Source organism: Helicoverpa zea, chromosome 14 (assembly GCF_022581195.2).
Source record: "Helicoverpa zea isolate HzStark_Cry1AcR chromosome 14, ilHelZeax1.1, whole genome shotgun sequence".
Classification (NCBI taxonomy): domain Eukaryota; kingdom Metazoa; phylum Arthropoda; class Insecta; order Lepidoptera; family Noctuidae; genus Helicoverpa; species Helicoverpa zea.
Window position 1 is genome coordinate 10,770,627 of NC_061465.1, and position 27,316 is coordinate 10,797,942.

The 27,316-nt window shown below is 34.1% G+C and overlaps 1 protein-coding gene across 1 annotated transcript; it reads left to right on the top strand.

Annotated features, from left to right (window-relative positions):
• Window positions 1-417: 417 nt before the first annotated feature.
• Window positions 418-26,286, top strand: LOC124636210. Its single transcript, XM_047172154.1, has 6 exons — window positions 418-571; window positions 21,840-21,924; window positions 22,423-22,611; window positions 23,907-24,042; window positions 24,559-25,992; window positions 26,174-26,286. Exons 2-5 carry the CDS (start codon window positions 21,847-21,849, stop codon window positions 24,648-24,650), a joined length of 495 nt encoding a protein of 164 aa, XP_047028110.1. The 5' UTR covers window positions 418-571; window positions 21,840-21,846; the 3' UTR covers window positions 24,651-25,992; window positions 26,174-26,286.
• The last annotated feature ends 1,030 nt before the right edge of the window (window positions 26,287-27,316 follow it).

The following is a 27,316-nucleotide window of genomic DNA, read 5'->3' on the forward strand; positions in this document are numbered from 1 at the left end:
GGTATATCCTTTTTGTAAAATGTGAATTGTAAGGACTGAAAAATAACAATTAAAAGTTCACAGAAATGTGGAAGATGATTAGAAGAAAACTAATTGAACAGTTAATTCCCGTAAAGAAACAAAAATACCACAAGAACATTTTTATTACACTTTAATATTTTACTACTTTCTGCTCATATCATTACAATATTAATTTATTTTTTTCTTTTATGTAAATGACAAATAACGTGGGTACAGAATTTAATACGCACCCATATTGATTCATATCCTTAGTTTATTCATTGTCAGTCTTAAATTCAATGAAAATACTTTAAAACCTTCATCGTGCTTGACTTGTAAGCGCAACTCTTTAGTTACATAAGGCTGTATACGATATCAACAAGTGCCTAGCGTTGTTTTTTTTCACCGGCTTGTATTGCAAACCCGCTTGGAAGCCGAAGCCCGCCAGTCTGAATCGGCAGGGTCCAGTGGACAGACGCCAACTAGCGATTATTTCCCAAATAGTTGCATTTTTGTATATTTTCATAAATATAATAATAAGTGACTGTTGATCCAGTTGTCAACTAACAAAGTGAGTACAAGTGTTTTTTTTTTTTTTCATTTTTTTTTTTTAATTATTATTATTTTAATTTTTTTCAATTAATTTCACAAGTATATTTACCATACTAATTATTTTTTAAGTGTAAAATGAATAGCAGGATTTTTCTTGGCGGAATATAATGCGAAGCTTAAAGCACGCCTGCCATTTTCTTTTCAGTGGGAAATGGCAGTTACCCGCCATTTTGTGATTGTTTGAAAAAAAAAACTTCGATGTTTTGTAATTTATTTATTTTTATTTTCATGCTCTTGTTACTTTCCTTTTTCTTTTACCCTTCGAAAATATGGACAGTTATTAAATCGTATTTGGGTTCGCTTCTATGACTGAAAAAATAAATAGATTTTACGCATCTTTTGAAGAAACTAGACACCACAAAATTGCTTACAAACTTTAAAGAAAAATAAAATCAGGTATTTTTATGACTCTACAGCCAAAAGAGTAATAAAATAAATGTGCGTAGTGGTTGGAAACCAATTAATTCGGACTAATAACATAAACGTCTCCACGTTATGAATTTTAATGAAGAATGAATAAAATTAAAAAAAAAAACTGTAGGATTACATTTATGAAATAAAAATAAAACTGGGAATTATAATACAAATTATCTAGTCTCATTACAGACTGTTCCGTTACCAAAATAATCTGACATAAATAATGTTTTTGAACAGTCGTACTGATAATTTCAGCTGCGGTTAAATAAATAATTCAGAGACACCATCCTATTAGTAGGTAACACGAAGAAAATATAAAATTGATGTGATCTGAAAGTTGTTCACTAGTTATTAAACTAGTTACAAGTTCTTGTTCACATATAAAAATCTAAAATAACTTATTTAATAATTCTCATTCACAGTTTCACACAGTGGTTGTAATAATAGATAGAGATAAGTTAGTCTAAAAGTTATCTTTAAAATTCTCAATAATATGTAAAAAAAAAAAAACAAAGAAATTATACTCAAGCTTTAGGAGCCCTTATTAAACTTAATTATTGCGGTTTTCCGTGGCTATGTCTTCCGCTTTAAGTGACGATCTGACGTTAATCATAATTTCAGCTTCTAGTTTTTATATAAAAAACATTTCCTGCAAAAGCTGTGATTTATACAGGCAATAAAGTGTTTATTTTTGTTTCACGTGAATTCATTTTCATCGGGCTGCACGTGTTGAGGCACAGTGCGCAATATCTTGGCAGACTTTAGAAAAAAAAACTAAACAAAATGATAGGCGAAGATAATTTTTAAATCAGTTAGCGTCGACATTAATAGGATTTTATATTGCCGATGCCAAAATAACCTAAGCCCGCACGTTTTGATTATTTTGTAAGGAATATGGTAAACATAATTATCTTTATTTTTGTTTCAAACGAAGAAATGGTTGCTTATATCCTGTAATACTGACAGTGAGGCGATTTGATAGTTAGATATATCGAAGATAATAATGACAATATACTATAAGGACGCAGATAGCCAGACATTTTTTACTAAACTTCCCTTGTTTAAATACCCAAACAAAAAACATCAGTTTCCGCATATTTGAGGTACAAATAAAACAATGGTAGTACAAAAAATCTTTTGTCCAAATAGATGTGGATTTACATTTGTGCGTGGCGTCGTCGCGGCGCCTATGCGACGCAAGGTCATAGCAAAAAACTGGGAGTGGTAGGCGGACAATTTTGAGCCACACCGTGGTACTAAAACATTTTGTTTAGTTGCTATAGCAACGGTTATTTATTTATTTAATTAAAATGCACTAAGAATACATACAATATTATTATCAGTCATGCATATCATTATAGGTGCACACATATACAAGTTACATAAGCAGCAACATAAAATATATAACTGAAATAATTATTTCATCTCATGAAATAAAAGAAACACAAATGAAAGAAATGAAAGAAGGAGACACGAATTTAATGGAATCTAAGCTGCATCCATAATGTTATTAAATTATTTTATAAAATACTGTCACTAACCAATAAAACCATAATAAAAACAAAAATCCCTGTTATCAGTCAAGGTTTGTTACCATTATGTGGGCTGATCATCAAATGTGTATAAAGACGCACCGTCCTATAGGTCATTGTACCTGCTAATATGATAATGATACTCGTAGCTAAGATGCCAACTGATAATATGATTAAGGAGGATTGAAGGAGTCACTAAGCAACTGACTGCACCATTTAAGATTACAACTCTTTATTAAACTAACCTAAATATGTATACAAAAACTAAAACAGATTTTTTTGGATGACTTGAAATGACTTATACTAAAGGTATACAATTCTGGGAATAATATAAACTTTTGGACTCTTATTATTCTGGTTTCAAAATGACCACGTGGAGAGAAACACATACCATTCAAATAGAAACCGAAACAGATTTTTTTATGACTTGAAAGGGCTTCGAATTGTTATTCTGGGAATAATTAAAGCTTTTGGACAAAGAACAAATCTTGTTGTATCGAAATTACCACATGGAGAGACAAACCCAACAAATTCCATTCCAGTGTTACTTTTGGGTTCGTTTATTATTGTTTTACTGTCTTGACTATCGTATTGCAGTGTTAATTAGTTTATAGTAGCGGTCTCTGCCTAAACTCATCATCAGCCTCTTTATCTTCCCACTGGGCACAAGCCTCCTCTCACACGGAGGAGGATTAAGCGTTAATCACCACGCTTGCTCAATGTGGCTTGGTCATTTCAGACATTACAGTCCAGGTTTCCTCGATATGTTTTCCTTGACCTTCAATCATTCATTGGTGTCTTACCTACACAATTTTATTGTTTTCCATTTCATAGACGTATTCCGTATCGGGTTATATTTTATGACATTGAAAACCCACGAGGCTCCTACCATGCCTAGTACAGTTTGCGCCAATTAACTTTGCACATTTGTAGTTAGCCATTGTTAATATTAACTTACATATATTATCACTAAACTGCGAATCAGTCCTTTCAAAAATATCACGAAAGCATACCGAGGTAGATTAGTTAACTCATAATAGCAGGTATGCATTTATCAGTCTGATCTTTGACAGGTCTTTTGTTCTGGGTACCTAACCTTTGTTTTTGTCCGAGTTAGGCAGAAAAAATACCACTGTGCACGGTCTGTTGTTGGAGGATTATGGGAAAAAATTACGTGGGTACAAAAAGAGGTTTGGTTTATAGACTGCTATAATCTATAATGCATGTTGCATTATGACAGGAATCGTAATTTTGTCTATTGAATTCTGAATCAATGTTTGCTTTGCCTACAAACAACTGACCCGATTTCGATGAATTCAAATATTGGAACAGCTGGATTTTTGATGTCATGCGACAATTAGGTCATAGGTTTCTTACAGCCGTTCCCAAAATTCTGTAGGTATATCTATTGTTTTGCTTTCTATAGATATAATGTTGACATCAGCCCCATAAGAGTTTAGTCAATTTCTATTTCTTGTAGGCAAGCAACTAAACAAAAAGATAGAACATTGGGCAAAAACATTACAATAATTCCTCTTTATTTATTTATAGTATAGATAAAAGTATATATTTACTATTTCATCTTCAGATAACAAGTTGTATATTAATAACTTACTTATAGTAAAATAATATAGTACTTATATATAAGAAGTGGCATCATGCAACGTCGCCCCACAACAGTGTTTACTCTCCAAGCAATCATGGTTATTTACGAGTTTATTACCCTCAGCAAACATACAGAATTAATAGATTAATCCCATAGCATGCTTACATAAGAGTTGTGTATCTCGAGATACATACTTAGGTTAATTCAGTATGTAATATAATATAAATTAAAATTTTATTTACAATACTGGGGACCGAATATTATAAAGAGGATTTTTTATCATTGTTTGTTTGCAAAGGATAAACTCAAAAACTACTGGACCGATTTTAAAAATTCTTTCACCATTAGAAAGGTTCATTTATCTGCGAGTAGCATATTTTAAAACGGTTCGAGCAGTAGTGACCACTTGACGCGAGTAAAACCGCGGGAAAAATACTAGTACTATACAAAATAATTAGGTTATAAATATGAGAATATTATTTGTCAAATGTTAGGTTAGTTAATTGATACGAATCCTTTGCTGGGTGGTCTAAATACAGTTTATCAGCAAGCGCGATAAAAAAAACTTCAAAAAAATTAAAACGCAACGGGATGAACATATCCTGTATTATTGATATTTATATCCTGTATTTAATTAATTGCTAATTATTTTTAGTTAGTTAAGTCTTCCTGTTCTCGTACAATGCCTGAATTTTCCTTCTGATATTGTCTACATACATTGGTATACTATTCAGGATATCCTACCAACTTCTGCTTGAGCGGTTTAACGCTCGTTCCGTGGAATACTCCGCGCATTGGGACAAAAAGTCTAATATCATAAACCGTCCTCGATGGATGGGCTGTTAAACACTGAAATACTTTTAATAATATAGTTTAGTAATTTCTGTGATTAGCACATTTAAGACAAATAAACCAACTCTTCTGCTTTATAATATTAGTAGGTATAAATGTATTGGTGTAAATGTATACCCAATAACCCCCGGTGTGACATGTGACGTTATCATAATGAGATATTAGACAAATGGTGTTCAAGGACTATACCCGCATACAAGATACATTCCCCAATATACTAATATTGGTCATTGGACAGACTAACTTTATTGGACGGTCATTCATATAACAACGGGGTTCCTGATGACATTATTATCCTAATGTTTCCATGGATAAACTGGCGCCAGAAACCTGTGAAGGTCATTGAGGGATAATCTTTACTAATATTATAAAGCTGAAGATTTTGTTGGAACGCGGTAATGTTAGGAACTATCGGAAAATTCTTTTAGTTCTGGAACTTATCATGGCTACAGGCTACTTTTTATCCGACTCTGCGAAGTAGTTCCTGGGATGCGGGATCTGCTCTGTATTATTTAAATATTTAATTGTTAGATAATCTTAAAATTACTTACGCAAAAACAAGAGCTTGATAAAACGCTTAATACCATCATTACATGACTCATAATAATATCAACAAAAAACTGTTCTTAACTTTGTTTATTTGCAATGTTTCGTCTGTCTTTATTTACACTACGCAAATGAAAGTGAATCTCAGACTGCATGCAAATAATAAACTGTATATGTGTACATACGTACCTACGTATCTACTTAGTACAATTTATGTGGATTCTCAGACGGTTAGCCAGAACGCGTCTTGCTTTAACAGAACAAAAAAAAAATGTATTTGTTTCAGTTTTTTTCCGATGTTAAACATGAACTCGAAGTTTAAGGTATACCTATGAAAGTTACATTATGAAAGGCTCATCACTACATCTTTTTAATTCATATGCATCATTTTGATCTGAAGTATGTAACATTATAGATATTTTTTCCGAAAAAAAAAGATACGTGTGCACTGTGCACGGTACACGTGCGTGAAAAAAGACTGGAGAAAAACATGGCGCTGAAAATAAACTCCCGTATCCAGCACTTCCTAACGTCCGGATAACCTTATAAACCGGTTCGAAGGATAAAATATCGTTGGCATCATGCAGGAGTTTATCTGACATTCGTGTGACCCGGTCACTTTGCCTTGTTTCGGATAGCGAACAGAACGTCTGTTACTGAAGCATAATTTATTACCATGAATGCTTTACAAATGATGAATTAGGACTACTAATTTTAATTTAAATAAACGTTAGGGAAATTAGAGTTGTGTACCCACTTAATAATTTAATTTTAACCACTTCTCTGCCCATGATGCAGACACAATAGTTAAACAATCGTTGTGTAAAATGGGACTAACTCATGGGACAGGGAAGTTACTGAGGTTTTAAATCTGTAGATAAAGGCATTTAAAACTATACACAACATTAGATACCTATACTTTTTAAACACACTTTCTACTCAGTAGAAGTGGCGCCAAGCCCAGCCTAAAAATAAGTAGGAAATTACTAAACGATAAATAGGTCAAGCTTGATTTTAACGAACTCGTAAAGAAGTCTTTAACAGAGGGCGCGCCATTTCGTCGTGGCGCCGCCATTTTGAACATAGTCTGTGATGTCACTAGCCATTAGGAAACTTTTACGTTCCGCACATTGATTTAAGATGAAGATTACTTTGTTGTCGTTTATAACGCGAGTTTACTAACGTTTGTTCGTCTTTATGATGATAATAAGATGTTCTTGATAGTTTTAATCTTTTATCTTTCAGCGACTATGAAGAAAATCTTGTTAGGTTGGTTCCACAATAGAGCTTTCGTTTCGTCGATAAATCAATCATATGTTTTCCTGAAATTGAAGTTTTATTACTTTAATAAAATTTATAATTAATTTATTTAAATAAATAGGTTAGGTAGTTTAGGCATAGGTTACCTACATTTTCTTAGCGAAGTTGTAAAAGATTCATATGGGGACTAAGTTTACATACCTATAGCTTGCTATATATTGCTTGATAATATAGGTTTTTTCAATTTTTAAGTTCTGTAACGGTTTCCGACTCGGTACCTACATAAAAATTTATCAACAGGACTCGTCCGGTTGCGCCGGAGTTCATAATTATATTAAGGTCAATAGTTCATGAAAGGGAAACCTAATGACATCAGCGATATTTTTAACAAAACACATCGTGTAAAAAAGATAATATGTTGGACCTATGCTAGCCGTTACCCGCGGATTCGCTTGAGCTTAGGAAAAACAAAAACAGAAAAACTGAATTTAATAAGAATTAACTCATTTTCACCGATTAAGCTATTTCCAAGTATATTTAGTCTTAATCCTGATGTTTTCTCGTGATTTGTATCATGCAGAGGAAGATAGAGGGGATATCAGCCTAGAGTTTCATACAGGACGTAGGCTTTATCCAAATTCTAAAAGCACTTCTTTTGGGACATTATGGAACTGTCGAGAAGTAATGCAGGTATATGTTGTGCCTTGTAAAGTATAAAAATACCTTTTAGGTACATGTGTAGGAATATAGGGCTTCATACCTCAGCACAAGGTCAGTTTAAGCTCCTCGTTTGTATTTCAAGCTTAGTGCGGATATTCTCGGAAGCGTTATCATATTGTGTTGCATCTTGTAACGTATGTAATATTATAATAATATATTAAGTTACTTGAGTGTTAGTGCAGTGAAATGGCATTTGCAACGGTTATACCCGTTTTATGGCGTAGTTGAATAAACAAGAGAAGATATTTAAAGTGCTTATTACGTTGTAATTATATTTTTTAATTTTACTGCGCCATAGCCTACTTACGTTTTACAGTGGACGGTTATGTGTACATATAGGACTTTTCACACAAATAAATACTGCGTAAAATATTGATTCAATTGATAATGTAATTACTAAACTTAATCTTTAATGTTTTTCAATATATTTTAATCGATTTTTGCTGTTTGAAACTGATGGAAAGTCGTATCATAGGTACTCAAAATTGAGTACTTTTACAGGTAATTTTAAACTGAGCCATTACATGTGTCAGCTTAGTGCATTCATGACATTCATTAAGAGATAAGAGAACTTAACCAGTTTTTTTTAATATTTCCTCATTAAATTGCGACTTTTCTGTTTTCCTCAAAAATTGAAACCGATTTATAGATTTAATTTGATTTTAATGATAAGGAAAATTCTGCTAGGATTCTACTTAACTTTGGTTTATCCACCTATTTACCTATAAAGTGAAGACGAAATATATATGTATTTTTCGCTTGTTTGAACTATGAATATGTAGCCATTAGTCATTTCAAGAGATCTCATAGTTAGTATTAATAAATGAGTAGTGTTAGATAGCCTATTTATGGAGGAAGGCTATAGGCTACTTTTTACCCTATTTTGCACAGAGGTTCCCACGGGATGCGGGTGAAACCGCTGGTAGAAGCTAGAGTGTTACTATAATTACCTGAGTACATTTACATACTAGTGTTTAAAATAATAGTTTTTCAATGAAAATTCACTCTAATAAGGCTTAATAGCTTTCCCAAGGTTAGGGTTTACACGTTCGTGTAAAACAGTAGCAGGAAGCGGCGATTTTATATGGAAATATATTTCATGTTTCATGTTCAGCACCAATTTGGGACAAGATTTACACAAATGTCAGTTAGGGGTGGCAGTGACCCCGATAGGCCTCAATGATGTCATGCTGGGGTGCAGGCTTTTGTTTACTGGGATTTGATTATATTTATACATACTGTAGCGCAGACATATTTATACAGAGGGTTTTGTGCGGTATTTACGCGGGGAAGTTATAGCCGTTCCCCACGGTTACACCCAGGCCCCGGCAGAACTATTTTCCGCAAACTAGAAAAAATGGCTTAGGTTCAGATGCCTTTTTCAGGCTTTCAGGCATCTGTTTGCCAAATTTTATTTTGATCGGTTCGGTAGTTTTTTCAAGCCTGACAGACTGACAGAGACTTTAGAGTGATAGTTAGAGTAGATAATATTAATTATGTAAGGACCAATATTATAAATGTTTGACGTGTCTAAGCAAAGAATGCTGTTTTGCAAAACATGTTCATTTGTTATGTTTTCAGCATTTTCGAAAATATATCGTCTTGTGTGTGAAACAGGATAAAGTAGACATAGACCGATAGTTTTCACTTTCATCTAAGTATACTCCATTGGAGTAGGCTCTTAACTAGAGGTAAACAATCTGGATCGACCTTTTGCACAAATAGGTTAGTATTTATTTAACAAATAAACTACTTAAAATAATGATTAACTAAAGTGTTTGTTATTGTTGTAATTATATCATTCAGTTTTAGACTAGAAATCGATCGATAAAATAGATTTAATTAGATAGATTAGATCTTCCCGAGATAAGCGCGTTCTTAAACAAACAAACAAACTTTTCTGCTTTATGATATTAGGATAGATAAAAAAATATATTGCATGTTTGTCCGTGCATGATAATAATTGAGCAATTGTGTATTGAATCTCAACAAATAATATAGTTCATGCTTGTATCAGAATATGTCCTTGACAAACGATTCGTAGCGGAAATAAAGACCTTGTGTTTTAGTTATGATTATTATCACATGCTCTAAAATTGTATATTTAATAAAAAAAACATGATTATAAAATAAAAACAAAATAAAATTAATTAAATACGAGTTATTTTCGTATGCTGTAATATGGTTGCATAGTCAGAGCAAGACACTAGGCCCCAAGTTCACCGACTATGACCTTTCACGTTCAACTTTCAGTAAACAGTTGTTTTAAGAAAAACGGATGTTTATATTGTTTGAACTTGGACCTAGTAATGTTAAGCCTATTTTCATATTAGGCATTTAAGTCAAAATCATTTGTACAAACTCAGATGCACTCTCAAAGTCTGCAGCACGAATATTACGATTTACTGTCATTTCAAGTGTCTATTTAGAATGATGACACATTTGTTCTTGGAACACTTACATAGTATTTACATATATTTAGGTCACCCAAATATGTTTAGTTTTATTGCAAAAAAGTTGTACAGACGTTAGACATGTACACGACACTCAGTAGCAAATTGCACACACTACTCGTGTTTTGAGATGTCTATGTTTTGTTACGTTGCACCGCATCAGCTCCTTATATAAAATCCTTCTAGGAGGATTAAGTAAATACCGTTTCATATTATCAGCCATTTTTTTTGTCAAATCTCCTAAAAACATAGTTTTAACTATACTGTTAACTAAACCATTACCAGCCGTCAAATTGCCCCCCAATGGTCAAATCGCCGATGACAGGTGAAAATAGTTCGGTTGTCGTTATAATTAAATGACACAACTTTTTTTTTCAGGAGATTAGACAAATAAAATAACTGAAAATATGGTATTTAATCGTATAACTTTCCTCTAAACAGTCTCCGGAAAAGTCCTACGTGATGGCCACCCTAGTCTAGTGCAAAAAGTGTCCACAACATTGTTCGTATTACTACATATTGCTAGCACATCTTGGCACAGGCGATGTAAATGTACCCATCCGATAGTTGTCGCTAGATATATTGCAGAGCTTCTTCCTAGAAAATATTATATTTATTACTGTACACTCGACATTTTGCCGGCTATTTTAAATCTAGAATTTTTATATATAAGTTCGTGTCAGTTCCGAAGCTTCGCTAGACTGAAAATTGCATAAAATCACTTATGACGTTTGATTTTATCTCTCAGCAAATAAAGGTGGCAATTATAAAGTTAATTTAAGTATTTGAAGATAACGTAATCTATGAATCAGGAGGTGTGTATTTGTTGTATTTCCACTACATATATCGATTTATGATGACGTCCTTCTAGCCGAATGTCGGACACGGCGACTGTTCTCATTTAAGGAGATCAGCCAACTGCGCAGGATATAATATGACAGTGCATAAGCATTTTGGCTGAAAATCGATCTCAGTGGCGTGCACTTGGAGAGGCCTATGTCCAGCAGTGGACTGCGATAGGCTGATGATGATGATGATGATGATGATGAAGCATTTTGGCATGATTTAATATAATATAATATAATGTCGGGACACCTTTTCACACACGGTCGGTTAGCCCCACGCTAAGTTATTAATTAACTTGTGTTATGGGTGCTAACACAACTGATAAACTACATATAGCTACATATATACATATTTATAAATACATATTGTAACACCCAGACCACGACCAACAAGCATGCTCATCACACAAATGTCGATCGAACCGGGAATCGAACCCGGGACCTCAGATTCGGCAGTCCGGCTTGGTGACCTTTGCGCCACAGAGGTCGTCAGATACCTATGGGTATGGGTTGACGCAAATATGTTTATTTTTATTCCACAAATTATAGCAAACCTATTGTTATTTCCAAGCAATCATAGGCAAACATAAGATTCATATTTTACCTTGTTTACTTCTGATTAGGTTAATTAATATAGACCACTGTACCTGTTTTAGTTTATAAACAACCTAATTGGTTAAAGTCAGGTATTTAATCATCAGACAATAGATCGGTTTTTCCTATATGTTGGTCTGGTTGGTATATCTATATGTTGGTGGTCGACTCATTAATTTTTAATTGGTATACTTTGACGTTGTGCGTGTTACAAGTAGGTAATTATAGTTTATTGTTACAGTTGCTGATGTTGAGGTTATTAAAGTTAACTAATGAGTGAGCTAGTTACTGCAAAGGAATATTAATCAGCCATCACCCTTAAGGTTCTTTTAAATATGAAGTGTCATGCCCCTTTCGCTGAAAACTAATTATTTTTAAACCACGTAATATTTTTTTTTATAGGAAAGAGTGAAAGTTAGCTTTTGCTAGGTACTTGTTCATAGCAGTGTATCAAAACCAAGTTTGCTTTGTAATGTAAATTATTCAATTAAATAAATAATAGGTGCAAACTTAATTTATAAGCTTAAAATAACATTATATTACTAAAAATCAACAAACTAGAAAAAAAAGAATAAAGCAAATATAAAATAAATAACTAAGTGTCCAGGCGTCGAAGTACTCCTCCGCATCGCTGTCCTCCGGAAAAGTCTGTTATATTTTTAATTTCTGAATCATAAGGCGAGTGCGTCAAAATTATTATAGATAGTTCAACTCAGATTTGCGCGCGGCCCTATGTGTGCGTCGGCTTGTAAATATACAACTTTCATTCGTGTGACAGTGACGTCGTCCGAGCATGACGTGTTCTTATCGCTTTTTGTTATGGGTACAGTCGTTTACGAAAATGTCTAGTTCTTCACGGAGAAAATGTTTAAGGAGTCAGGTAGCGTTTCAAAAAATGAAACAACATTCAAAGCTTTTTATTATTACATTTTACAGTTTTTCATTATTTTCTCATAAGTTTTTTCAAATTGACGTTGACAGTATCTAAGAAATAAATGAGGTGTAAGGAGTATTTAATTCATCTTAGATATTTTCTAGATCTCGGGGTACGCGGACAATAAATAAAAGTGTGGACTAAGAATGTAAAAAGACGTATAATCTAGTATAATAATGTAAACAAAATGTATGGGGAATTTTAAAAAATAATATTGCTTCGCATAATGTCGACCAAAATAAGACGGAAATAATGAAACTCATAAATGAACGTTTAAGTCATATTGATGAAGGGATGTTGGGTAATACTTGTCGACATGTACAAAAGAAAAAAGAAAAATACTATAGACATTTTGACATGGAGTCAAAATTTATAATTTACCTCGGTGAGAGTAGCGAATCCGAAAATTCATCATTTGATTTTTCAAGTAGCGATTCAGAATCATTATAAATAAATAAACATTAAATCTATACATATAATAAAATGATAGGAAAGTCAAAACTGTAAATTGAATATTTTTTTAAAAGAATACTTGGGGGGTGATCTATTATCGATTCTGAACCCAAATATATAGTTTTTAGAATTTTTGTCTGTTTGTCTGTATGTCTGTTTGTCTGTTTGTCTGTATGTTTGGTCTCACTGAACTCGAAAAGTACTGCATAGATTTAAATCAAATTTTGCATGAATATTACCTGGGGGCCAGTTCAACATATAGGATATATATTATCACGCTGTCACCTACGGGGGATGAGCAATGAACTATAATTTCTGTTAACGTTTCTGCAACAGCGGGGGCAATAATGACACATATTTGAATGTTGAACTTTGTAAGTTTATCGGCCTATTATCAATCTTTACATAGAAAATAACGCTTTTATAAGTAACTTGAGCAAAAAACTGAATTTAAAGAAATGATATCCTAAAATTATAGATGAAGAAAATCATGCAGAAACAGATGTGCCATAAAACTGGTAGTAGGTAAAATATCAATCAAAATCAAAATCAAAATCAAAAGTCATTTATTCAAAGTAGGCTGAAAATCAGCACTTTTTGAACGTCAAATCTACAAAAGACAGCCCCCAAAACGCCCGCCCTTCACCACTTCCTATGTGTTTTTGCTGGGAAGAAGAAGTGGTGGAACAAACTCCCCAGCAAACAGACAATGAAAACAGACTTCACTTTGTCATGGTATGTTCTTACTTTCAAGAAAAAAATATATGACGACGTGTGTATTTCGCTACTATAAAAACACTACAAGAAATATCAGCGCATCGTCAGGGACATTTTTATAATTCTTTCACCATTAGAAAGTTACATTATCTGCGAGTAACATAGGGTATATTTTATCCCGGTGCGGGCAGTAGTTCCCATGGGAAGCGGCACCCACGTCATGAAGAAATTATGAACTTCCCCACATTCTTAAAAACTCTACATATGTTGTTCTGACATAATATAAGCTATACCTCTCATAAACATGAATATCCATTCATTTCATCCAATAACAAACATGCATCACACTGAAAGTGCATTGCGAGTCTAAGATTTTATTATTATAAAAAAAAAACATTGTAATTAATATTCAAACATCCTTAAAAATAAGTTCCTGGTTTTAATACACTTTTTGAGTAATGAAGAATGTAGGCAAAATACGACCGAAACACATTGTGTCACTTCTAAAATTAACATCACTGGTTATAACTACCTGTCACAATACGTCAACAAGATGTCAACAGAAGACAAGAGTTCGTTCGTTCTGAAAACGTACAAATTCCGCGTCGCAGGCCAGAGACATACTTGCTTTCAACTTCTGATCACAAATCATCGAGCTAAGAATTATATCACAAATACACCGTTCACAATTACGAACAGTCACAGTCACACGTTTATTATCATTGATATTATTCAGTTACAAAGACAGAATTACTATCAAACGTGTTTTCGCTAAATGTTCTATTAGTTTTTGCAAACATACATTCCCAACTCTGATCTCATGGAGGTGGCGCCCGGGTGTCACCACTGTGCGGACTGTGCGACCTATCGCACCCGGCCCCGGTTTAAACCATGATCTGGAGCGAGAAGAAATGGGATGACAAAGAATGAGGCGGCGGAGCGACTGAAAATTCCCAACTCTCATCCCAGCCACTGCGGTAAGACACCACGAAAGCCGGATGTCGAGAGACGACTCCCGGCCACCGTAGGCGTGAGCGATTAGTTTTGAGTGGGTCATCGACCTTCCGGCTTCTGGGAGACCCGTTATTTCACGCGCCCCTCAAGGAGATTCAGCAAACCCCTGTGAGGCCCACTAGGGCCAAAGCCTGACACTCCCTCACGCTGCTCAAACTGATGGCTGAGAATTACGTAACTTTCCAGGATGCCATGCAACGTGTTGCAAATGCCCAGGCCTTTGGGAGCTTGGTAATCCTTTTCTCCACCTTAACTTGAGTTTTGTGGTGCATGAACAAATTAGAATAGTAATGAATTAGGTCATCTTCATCACGTATTTACCAACTCTTAATGTTCATCATGCACACCCGCTTCTCTAACTTTATTGAAGGATCACTAACATTGTTTCAGTTAGTTTAACTACGCTACTATAGCCCGTTGTCAAACCTTTTAATATCAATTCTGTAGAAGTGTGAATATCGAATGTGTAATATATCGAATTTCAGTTTGTGCATTGCACAAAAACCAACGTTATGATTTTCGAGAAGTCAAAAGAGTCGGCCTGCTAAGAATTATATTCATCGTTGGTTAATTGAATACATTTTCAGAAACCACAATAACAGTAGGAACCAAAGCGAATGATCGCTTCATAGAGCTCTGATTTTCTCGAGGCGATCAAGTCAGTTCTGGTCTGTTCGCTCATCAGATCTTTGAAAGCGGTTCGATGATAATATACCTACTGTTGTCCTGTTTACCTACGTGTGACACATAATATGGTATTTAAACGTCCTCCGCAAGAGAGCGAACGTTTGTGCTATTTATAAAGACGAAATTTTACCGTTGTGCAGTAGTGACGCGCAGTATACACAGCACTTATGTTTCTTCTGATCTGCTGGCTCTACCAAGAAATGACAAATTGCGAGCGTACATTTTGAAAATCTTGGAAGAACTGCAGGCTTCAAGTGCCAACACACGAATTGGACTTACTCTCTCGGACGTATACTTTGCGTGATCGTGAACTAATGCAAACATTTCGGTGGAATTCCAACATAACATAGTGAGTGAGTGCACAGAAAATCCCCGAAATACAAGTAGTGAAACTATGCGCTTGCCTGATGACTCAGTCATCATCCACCCAGCTATTCCTCAATTGTGTGGGTGTTGGCTTCCAGTCAAACCGAATCTTTTTGAGTACCAATGTTTACTTGGAGTGCCTATCTGATCTCTTCAACCCAGTGAACTAGACACCGCGTTATCCATGGTAAGTAAAACTGTTTGACAGACTTTCTGGCTCCTGATTTGTCGCAGCTGCTGCAGAAAATGTACAAATGACAACTTTGTCAGACCTTTGTTTTCTGTGAGAATTACGTAATAATTTTCCAAATCGGTTGACTAGATCCAGAGATTTCCACAACGTCACAAACTTTACTTCATTTGTTTAGATAAATAGTCACAAATCGTCGACACCACCTTGATTGATCAACCCGTGCTGCTGCTAAGTGGTAATCCTAATTATACTGTTATGTAAAAGAATACACCTACGCTACGGCATAAGTAGTATTTTGACAATTCCAAATTGCCCACGCAGACGAAGTCGCGGGCAACAGCTAGTTACGTAATAACTGTTTTTCTTTAAACAGCCGTAACCCCTAAATAACTGTATTTGTACTGACTGTACCTCTTGTCACGCACACAAAGTCACTGTGTATGTACAAGGGTTACCCACACATAAGGCCGCGCGCAAGACTGAGTTGAACTTACTATAAAATAGTATTTTTATTAGATACATTCTTAGAGCATTTTCTCAAATGCGTAGTAGCCATATTTTATGTAGTGAGTAAAAACTGCAGAGAAAATTTTTGTAAGTAATGGTTGAATACTACATACTACATGATGATGACTAAAATGTACATTCTATAACACAATTGTCCCAAACGTCCATTTCATTTAAAAAGTGATGATGTCCATTAAAGAATCAGTCAGTGAATACCGCTTTCATTAATCTAGCCAAGGACTGGGACACGGTTAATTTATCCTGCTAATTCGTTCAGTATCACACGCCCATATATGACATCACCTACTAAGTTGTTCTACACATAAGTGTGAATAGTAGCACATTTTGCCACGACAACTGTGTTCCTACACTATTTCGAAGCCAAAGTCAACTTTGAACTTGCTAATTATTTCAAACGCTCGTACAGTTTGAAAAATAAAATCCAGTTTTTATAAAAAAAAAATTAAGGCGAAGTTTTGTAAAAAGCTATATATAAGGTGCTTTAATATTACCTGCTAGGACTTGAATGGGGGGTAGTATTGCGTTTATAGATTACAATAGTGAAGAAATTTCGTTCCCCGGAACAGTCAATTCATTTGAGACATTAAACAAGTTAAATTAACATTGGCTCTACTCTGCATAACGTGGTTCACAAATTACTCAAATAAAATAATAAATTAAGTCATACGTATTTTTTTTGTATGAAAAAAAATATGGCAAACAATCAATTATATTATTTATCTTCACTATTGTAATCTATAAACGCAATACCACCCCCCATTCAAGTCCTGGCAGGTAATATTAAAGCACCTTATATCGGGTGTGTCGTTCATAATCACATTAAATGAAATGCGTTAATATACTGGTTAATATATGTCGATTAACACAAAGATAAAAGAAAAATACGTAAAAATAAAAAAATGTTTTTTTCAAACAAAGTAAATGGAATAAAAATGTGCAAAAATTAGAACACCATATAAAAGTCAGTCATTACAAACAATTGAAATTCTCCCTTGAAAACTGACAGCTGTCAACTGATCAAAACATACGATACTCCTAACTTTATCTCTGCTTTACACATGATGTTGTAAATTATAAAAACGAAAAATAACTCCTGTGGTTAAACCACTGAATGGATTAGGTAATTTTTTTTACAATTCGCCATAGAATATCATAAAGTATATGCGATATGATTTAATGTGATTGTGAACGACACACCCGATATAGGTAAGGCTGAGTAGCGCATTCAAGAACTATTAAAAGAAGATTTATTCGTATATATAAAATTATTGGTACAAAATTAATCTTCAAATGACCTACAGAATAACTACGATAAACAATCTTTACCTTTATATGACAATGGTTCTCAAAAACTAAACTTTAACAACGTTATAAAGTTTAACTATTTCTTTACACTACTATTTCTATACAATAAAAAACAACAATGCAACTGTTCAAGATTTAAATACAGTGTCACTATTAAGTTTCTTAGGAACACTAACCACCATGAAATGTTAATAACTATTATTCTGGTCACCATTTTAATGGTCCATTAGCTTTTCATTGGCATTTGTGTTCACATAATATCGTTGCTTCATTCGTCCCATAAAAGCCAGATGTAAAGTACTAAATAGGCTATGTTAGTACCATCACATTGTTTCAAGGATGCTCACTTCCCAGAATGGTTACTCGTGCAGTTTAAGTATAAAGAATTATTCTAATACGCCGCCTTCTTTTTAGTATGGCAGAACATCATATAATTCCTCCTGTGGCGGGCGGAATGGCACGAAGTCAGAATTTTGCAGACTAAAGCTCAGACGTGTTCCATGTTCTACGCTTTATGCTTACACAAACTGGTACATAGTTATCTATTCTGCAGACTCTGGGTAACTAGCTCTTACGGAATAAAAAAAAACAGTCAGTTTGTCAGTTTATCCGAAAGTATTATCTGGTGCCTTCAAATTTTTAAACTGGCGCCACATCAATTCAGCCAAAGGCAATCAAAAAGTGAATAGTAATTGTAATAACGTGATTAACTAAAAGTTAAACGTGCCACTGTTCTATCAATATGACCTTAACCTCAAGTGTATCATTTATTTTCGGAGAAACGTGATTCCAGTTGATAAACCGCCGTTATCTTTTAAAACAGACAGTAAAAATGCGTTAATGATGAATTCACGAGACCATTTCTAAAGGTTATTTTAGCAAATTTTGATATCTTTTATTTTAGTAAAATTTCAGTAAAACCTCGCTGCTCTAGATAAAATCAGATACAGATGTTTTTAGTCAGTCGATCCTCGCGTGGTTTCAGGAATGCTGAATCTTCATTATTTATAGCGAGCGAGCTGGTTCAATAAATAAATCTTGGTTGAAAGAGTTTCCGCGCCCACCTTGTGGCTGTTGTAAGGGCTTGGCCATACAAAACTTATAAATATCTGTGGATTTCTATAACAGATCTTTCTATTGAATTCAGATAAAAGATTGTTTGATATGTTATGTAATTTGGAGCGAATGTAAATTTTCAATCTCTAATCGAAAATTAACGGATGGATAGCTTTGCTATTGTTAATGAGTTTTGAATGAGCAACTCACTGATACCTAAAAGGATAGCCGTCAATCCTCACGGATTGACAAGATTCCTGCGAAAGATATTCAACAATTTTATTGCGATTAAAATAATGCAGGTAAGTAGTTCATCATCCTCCGAGCCTTTTCCCAACCATGTTGGGGTCGGCTTCCAGTCTAACCGGTTTCAGCTGAGTACCATTGCTTTACAAGAAGCGACTGCCTATCTGACCTCCTCAACCCAGTTACCCGGGCAACCCGATACCCTTTGGTTAGACTGGTGTCAGACTTACTGGCTTCTGACTACCCGTAACGACTGCCAAGGATGTTCAGTGACAGCCGGGACCACAGTTTAACGTGCCATGCGAAACACAGTCAATGGTGTCTAAGATATACTTAGAAAGTGCACACAAATTTAGAAAAGTTGCATTGGTACTTGCCTGACCTGGGATCGAACCCGCGCCCTCATACTTGAGAGGCTGGTCCTTTACCCACTAGGCCACCACGGCCACGACAGGTAAGTAGTTATCAGAGCTAAATACTCGTACAAAAATATTAAGGGAAACTGAATTTCGTTATACCTAATAGCAATAAAAAAATAACCTTTTATCCTGTAGCCCGATGATAATATTTGTCACTATTTAACCGCAACATCCGTTTTAGAACAACTTACCGGTTCCATTTTTGCTATCAACATTACGAAACGAGAGTGAATCATAAAATCCCATTTTATTTCAACGGGCGCTTTGTTGGAGTTTAGCCAATTTTTTATCTAAACACGGATCATCGCACTTGAGAACAGAGTTTTAGTGAACCTCTATAGAATATCAAAACATTGATTTGAAGTAAACTTTGTTGAAACTAAGAAAATTCTCTTGTACTTTTCACTTTCAATAAGTGTGAGTCACTGTGTTTTGGCGCCCAACGCGTATCATTAGATGGAAAGCACGTTTTATGCAAAAAATATTCAGTAGATATTGCTTTTAACAGAATCTTTTTTTGTGGAGATTCTCTTTAAGCAAAATTTTGGGAGTGCCCTTTATATTACGCCATTTTTATTAGACTTTAGCAAAAAGTCCAAATGTAAATTCTTTATTACTGCACGTCGTCCATAGACAATATGAAGATCCGCGCCAAAAAAAAAAAACATGCACCCACATCTTGTTACAATAGATAATTGCCGAAAATCATATAAAAACTGAAATAAATTTATTAAAAGAAGTCATTATAAAACTTAAAATGGCTCACGGTGGCTTAAGAAACGGGTCGTACTCAAAAATTTTGCAATTAAAATAAGAAAAGTGATGAATATTTAGCAACATTTATTTAACTTATGAATAAGTTAGTATAATTCAATGTCGGATGAGATCACCCAGCGAGACGAACACTAACCTTTTGACATTGACGATTTGATAAATAGCCAAACAACTTATACCTATTGCAACCTATTTTTTGCATAGTTACCTACTTATTTCCACATGAATATGCTTATTCTTGTCTTGAGATGCATCCGTAATTCTAAATGCTGCGGGATAGTTCGAAAGATTTACCGCGGTCCTGGTACATAAAGGGCTTGAGAAGGAACATGATGGGTTTAATCAGTGGGAGTCTGACACTCCCTCACGCTACACCAGCAGAATGGAGGCATTTAATGATTTCCCTCCAAACAAAAAAAAAACGGATGCATTAACATGTACTGAACATAATAGATAATTTGGTCAGGTCACGAGTTCGATAGTGGTCACGATTTTAGTATTACATATGTTTATTTTGAATACTGCTGCTGGCCTTTATTATTGACCTAGATTAGATTAGAATTTCAGAAGCTTTGACAGACGTAATTTAAAGATAGCTCGAAATAATCTGGACAGTCTGACGTTGGTTTTATCGACAATTCGCTGTTTATATTCGAAGTTAGGGTCGTAATGTAGTCCTTTTTGGCCTGCACACTCCGCATTTTGATAACATGGTTAATTAGGTTTCTTTAATGCGCTTGTGTTTTATTTACAGCCTTATACCATAAAAGTCAAGCTTATGGTCCCACAAAACTAACTTTTATTTCTACTATCAGCCCAACCCACCCAAAATTATACCTACAAAAAAACCCGCATTTTATAGAGTAGCTAATCTAACAGATGTTCCGTACGTTATTGCCTACATTCCTAGTGGCTATATCTATAAATAGCCATCGCCTCAACACTCAAGGATCGGGGCTTCCCATGGGAGAAGCAATGGGGCCATTATACTAAAAGATGGGCTTAGTAACATGTTGGCCTAATTTTTAATACGTTTTATTATGTCCGTGATAAATGGTGACATGTAGTTCGTTACTCGTCGTAATGTTACCTACATTTAAAAAGTTGTGCTGAATTTATATGCTAATTGATATAAATGAAAAATATTCATGTAGTTAGATTTCATGAAGCACGCATTGTAGCTATTAGCTGTATGTTAAATTAACATGCTACAGTTTCATGATTAATTGGTTTAGTTTAATAATTGTGTTGTGTCGCAAATGGCTATGAGATAATACCGGCTTTAAGGCACTATTTTTAACTACTAGATTGTGACTATCAGTCCGTTTATGTGTATTAATAGGCAATTAGTACTTAACCATAAAAATGAACATAAACATACGAAACTAATGAAATGATCAACCGTAAGCTCAAATCTTATAAAACATCTTGAAAAAATACAGTGACAAAACTTGATCTTCTTTTTCGAGTACTATGCAACATTATTGAATTCGTTTGTTAATAACATAAGCCACAATGTTTGATCCGTAAAACGTAAGAAAACCCAACCTCTTCTTTCTTTTATAGTCCGTAAAAGAGTTGGTTATTAAATTAAACTTTGTCTATACCCCTATTCTATACCTATATGTATTTGGACAAAATCTATATAGTTACCTACGTACGTTACAATGTCAAAATGATTTATTAATTTCATTTATGTTTTTGTTACAGTTAAAAAATGGCGTTGGAATTCAATAAGTGTTGCTTCTGCATAGAGCTGAGAACGGGATGTCTGATCATCGGTTACCTGAACCTGGTAAGTTCTGAAATCTATCAATAATTATCCATAATTTTCACTAGGAACATTCATTATTTTTTGCCTCACGGCCCTTAATTAGTTAATAGTGCAGTGTCCAGAATACAATGAACCTAAAGTAATATCATTCTTCCAAAACAACAGTATTTGAAAGAGAGACTTGACTTGAAATTGGGGTAACAACCTTATTTTGATTTCCTTCACTATCAAATCACTCTATCGATCTAAGGTTTACTTTAAGAAACCCCATTTTAGGGCAAAGCTCACCTTTGTTACCTTTCCAAAATATGAATATAAAAGTGTATCTAAGGGCAATACAGTAAAAATAACTACCTGTGTCTCGCGGTTGCGGTCACGTTCCGGTGGAACTTCTTTTTGTACCCGGACAAAATATTGCTTATGTTACTCGGGGATAGTCCAGCTTGCCAACAAACAAATTTTCTTTGTTAAAGTAAAGGTAGATAGGTGAATTGACCCCAAAAACTCTTTAACTTCCAGATCGGCAACATCGTAATGATCTTGATGTCGATCCTGGGTCTGGCAGCCGCAGGCGTGGTGACGGCGCAAGGCAAGGATGAGGACGTGCAGGCAGTGGGAGCCGTCATGTTCGCCGTCGTTGCGATCATGCTCGTCTTCCTCATACTGTTCCTCGCGTTCACCATAGTGCTGCTGGTCGGATTGCATCAGGTAAGCAAGCATATAGCACCAAGGGGGGCCAAATCCTTAGTGGTGGTCAGCAGCAACTCCGAAGCTACAAATACCCCACAATGCACTCACCAACAAGCATGCCGTCTTGGTGAATATGGGCAAATCCCCCAAGCCTTTGTTGACCAGTGGACACTTCTTGGTTGTGACGATGAACCGTGATTTGAAAATGTATCTGATATCTTTGTATGTCATATCAACATTTCGTCGGTTTTAATGCAAATGTAACCGTATTTTGTAAACGGAGCACAAACCTAGTATACAGACTATCGCCTTTATTTTTTATATGGGTGATACGGCTATTTAAGTACCAGTACAATACATACATAAATATGTATTGGCCTGATCGCCCGTTCACTCAATAGAATATCATTGAATTTAAGATCCCATACCATTCAGAGCTATTTAGTGTTATATTTTTTCCTTGAAAGTTTCCTAGTATCATTCATTTTCATTCCTAATTTTTATCATGGGATATAAATCAGCATTTTCCTTGTAAATCTCAATCAACACAAGTGTGTTTTGTTCTTTTAAAGTCTCATAATGCGAATGTCCTGTCAGTAAAGATAAGGGTATTCAAGTAGGTAAACCAAACATTAGCGTGGGTTTTACAGCAATAATATCACTTGTAGGACCCAGAACTGTTCCCTGTACTTCCCCGTTACAACTGACTCACAGTAAACACTATAAATACATCAATTGAACGATACTGTAATTCTTGAGCTCATAAAATATTTAACGGTTAAAAAGTTTGTCAGCAGTCGGTATTTGGCCCAAGTGGGCAGTGAGTGCTTTCAATTATATTGCTTACAATTAATTGGAACAATTACAGAATGTTTCCACTCAAATATCTCAATTGAAGTTTGGGATTTTTAGCTGAGCAGTTTTGGTAACAAAAAACATGTAGTTGTTCATAACTTAAAAGGTGATAGAAAAACTAAAGCCAAACTTGAAATGAAAATGCTAAGTTTTACCAAAACAGTTTTGATGAGGCTTGGTAGTAAAATAAATAATAGGTTATATACAAATATGATTTAAATTTTCATCGGTTCTAATCTCCTTGTTGGTGAGTCGATGACAATCACAAATCTCAGAGACCCAATATTTCGCCAAGCACACAGCATTATCAGTGGCGGCAAGTAGGTCTTTCTATCTTCTGTGTCCATCAGGGTCCAGAATTGTGACAATCATTTAATATTTCCTACCTAATGTACATAATGGAATATACTTAATAAACGATATAATATGAAGTTCTAACGAAAATGTATTTGTTCCAGTATAAACGAGGACACATAAAGGCCTACCTGATCTACGCTCTGATCTTCATAGTGCTGTACATCATCATGTTCTTCGCGAGCTTCGCGTCTGAGCACATCGTCGCCGGCAACATAGTCAGAGATCTCATCTCTATCTGTAAGTATTTTGTTATTCTACTATATCTATACAAATTGCTCCATATCAAGTAAACATTTAAGCTCTTGTCGGAATTATAAGATAGTTATTAGAAATCTGCTAATATTTAGGTTTCTGAAGTGTATAGTGAAGATTATTTTTCATTTACATCCTTATGACTTATCTCAGTTGCTGCTTAGCTTTCTGTCTGAGCCAAAAGCAAGCTGTAATTTGGCCATGGAGGATTTTTATCATTTCGATATCAGACCTACCGACAAAAGAAATACCATCGACAAAAGAAATGTAGTGACTGGTTATAGTTTTTATAAAACAAAAAATAATAATGATGAGAAAAATAATATCCTACCAACCGCAAAATCCAACAAGAATATTCATAGCAAAACCTCATGAAAACTATTTGAGACGCTTACTTCGGTAGGAGCTATCCTTCAAACTTTTCTTTTATACAGTCACAGTAATTCAATATTATTACTAAAATAAACAATGTTATATTAATTGTTTAATTATTATTTCCAGTGTTGAGTATTTACTTCTTGCTGGTGATCAGAAGCTACTACCTGAAGATGGACGACCCTGCCAACAAGCCCGCGGTCTACAACACGGCTTAAGTTACCTAATTGTAATTAAATATCTATGATATTGATAAAACAATTAATTATCAGACGCGTAGCATTTATATTTTAATTTAGAAAAAAAAATATTTTCTTTTTTTTGCATTTTTTATGTTTACTTATTCATGTGTCCAATGTGTGTAATGTGTCCAATTTCATTTTGTGACATTTATTTTGTTCTTTAACTACTTAAAGTGATTAAAAATTCTGTAGATATGCGCTGTTAATTAAATGTTTGCTAATTAAGAATATGTTTAAATGTTGTCATACGTCGTGGTGAGTTTAATTGCTTCGAATCAATCACTTGACTAGCATCAATGTTTGAATCAATCGTTTTGCCGTCTATGCTTATTTCTATAATATTGTGCATGACAAAAGTGTTGATGTAAAAACATTGTTATTACATTTTAGTCGTTTAAGTTTTTTCTTGTACGTTTAGTTTTAAGATTTGAGTCCTTTTTTTAAGTTTTCAGTTGCAGTTACGTTTTTATCAATGCAAACAGATACATTTTTTATGAATCCTTTTGTTTTTACTTCAAAAATTGAAACAGATATTGTTTATAATTATTTGTTCATAATAAAATATAGATTTAAGATATGTTTTATATGAATATGTTGGAAATAATTCTGTTTCTTTTTTTTTGTAATTCCGTATTTTGTTACTACAATTTAAGTTTTGCAAAAGACACAATATAATAAGTTTTATAAACCTGTGAATCAAAACTTTTTTACGAAGCAATTTTATATGAATGAAAAAATATATCACCACCGATTTTTATGGATATTTGTGATAATATAATATGTTTTGTAAAACCGTTTTACTGTAGGTTATCCAAATAAAAAGTGACAAGAACACAATTGCTATTATTTTTTTACCAAATATTGTTGTTATTTCTCAAAATCGAATACAATATAATATTATTATGTTAAATGAATACTTATTATTTTTCTAAGTAACAAAATGCTATTCATATTTTTGTATAAACTATAAAAAATATTAGTACCTAAACACTAATTAGTTATCTCATTTTTGATAGTAATAGTGCCATCAGAATGTGTTATTATTTAGAAGTTATTATAATTTCTCTTTATTGTTGCATTTACCTCATAAGGTATAGTTTTTCTAGCGATCTGCGTTGGCGAGAAAGGTCGTAAGTTACATTTGTTTGTCATACAGTTACGACCCCTTTAACAAAACATCTTCTTATGAATCGTAAAAATCTCATAGGCATAGAATAATCAAGCATTTCTTTATGCATTGATTCTGCTTCTTACCATCCAAAAACGTAATTCTAACGGAGGCCTTGGAAAGATTTGTTCGAAACAAAATTTTTGGAAAATCAAAATCAAAATCAAAATCAAAATCAAAAGTCATTTATTCAAAGTAGGCTGAAAATCAGCACTTTTTGAACGTCAAATCTACAAAAGACAGCCCCCAAAACGCCCGCCCTTCACCACTTCCTATGTGTTTTTGCTGGGAAGAAGAAGTGGTGGAACAAACTCCCCAGCAACAAAACAAAATATTTTTAATAGTGCGGCTTTACGATCTTTGTAATTTTATAAAATGTGCTTGAATGTCTAAAAGATAATGTTAATTAAGTGATTAATAAATCTATTAAAATACTTTAATGAATTCGGCGTTTTGTTAATTTATTCCTTTCCGAAACTTGATATTGGCTGTACCTCCTTATCCAAATACCAATCGATAATAATGGCTACCTAACAGAACTTTTGAACCCAGTGCCATCAACGGACTTCTGAAGAGAAACCTCGCTGTAACACATATTTCATCTTCACTTGTGCCTTCGCTGATCTTGGATTCCGATGCAGAATGCTACCCGAATACATGTTTATTGATCCTGCTATCAGTAATTACATAGTATCGAAATCATCTTTGGCGGAAACATTACTAACGTACAAACGTTACACACAATAATTGGGATATTAATTAAATCATTCATTTGTGTGTTCAAGGATTTTTTGAATGCCAAATTCTTTTGAACATGCAGGATTGTTGGGAAGTTGAGCAATAATAAATTGCACATAAACATGTTGCAAGTTCTCCTGCCATGTACCTACCAAAAACCGAAGGAATAATCCAAATCAATCCAGTAGTTCCGGAACCTTTAGAGGTCAAACCAAAAAAGTACTCTAATATAGAAGTATAGATAAAAGTCACAATTTACAAAAGCTATGGAATTGCTGTCAAACATTTTGACAAATCTTTTGGGGTAAATAAAAACATTGTAAAGTAAACAAAAACTTTTGTGGAATAGAAACATTTATTATAAATTAATTGTCTTCAAAAGTAACAGTACGCAAAGAGCAGTATTCCTATAACGGTTGTCTAAAGAAAAGAAGAATAAAGTGGCTTAAACTTAAATCAAATAGTGAGAGAAAAGTAACACAAAGTAAGCACAAAATATAAAGTTCCAAAATATGAAATGAGTTGATCAAAGAAATGTAAGTAAGAGTATCAGGTAATATAGTATTTGTAGGTACTTCAATCCTAAGATTCTATAAACTTGAGATCACTCTCCGCAAAGGATAGCTCAGCCTCGAACCCTCGAAAGGGTTCAAGGCGAAACAAAAACCAAAACCCAAATGAAAGAAGCTATTATCCTTATATTCTCTGCCGGATCTTAATAGGTTCGTGGGTCCCT

Excerpts from the sequence above, each read along its gene's own strand:
- LOC124636210 (XM_047172154.1), top strand. The coding sequence starts at position 21,847 with ATGGCGTTGGAATTCAATAAGTGTTGCTTCTGCATAGAGCTGAGAACG. Across the intron at positions 21,925-22,422 it reads TCATCGGTTACCTGAACCTG|ATCGGCAACATCGTAATGAT; the intron begins GTAAGTTCTGAA and ends TTTAACTTCCAG. Across the intron at positions 22,612-23,906 it reads TGCTGGTCGGATTGCATCAG|TATAAACGAGGACACATAAA; the intron begins GTAAGCAAGCAT and ends TATTTGTTCCAG.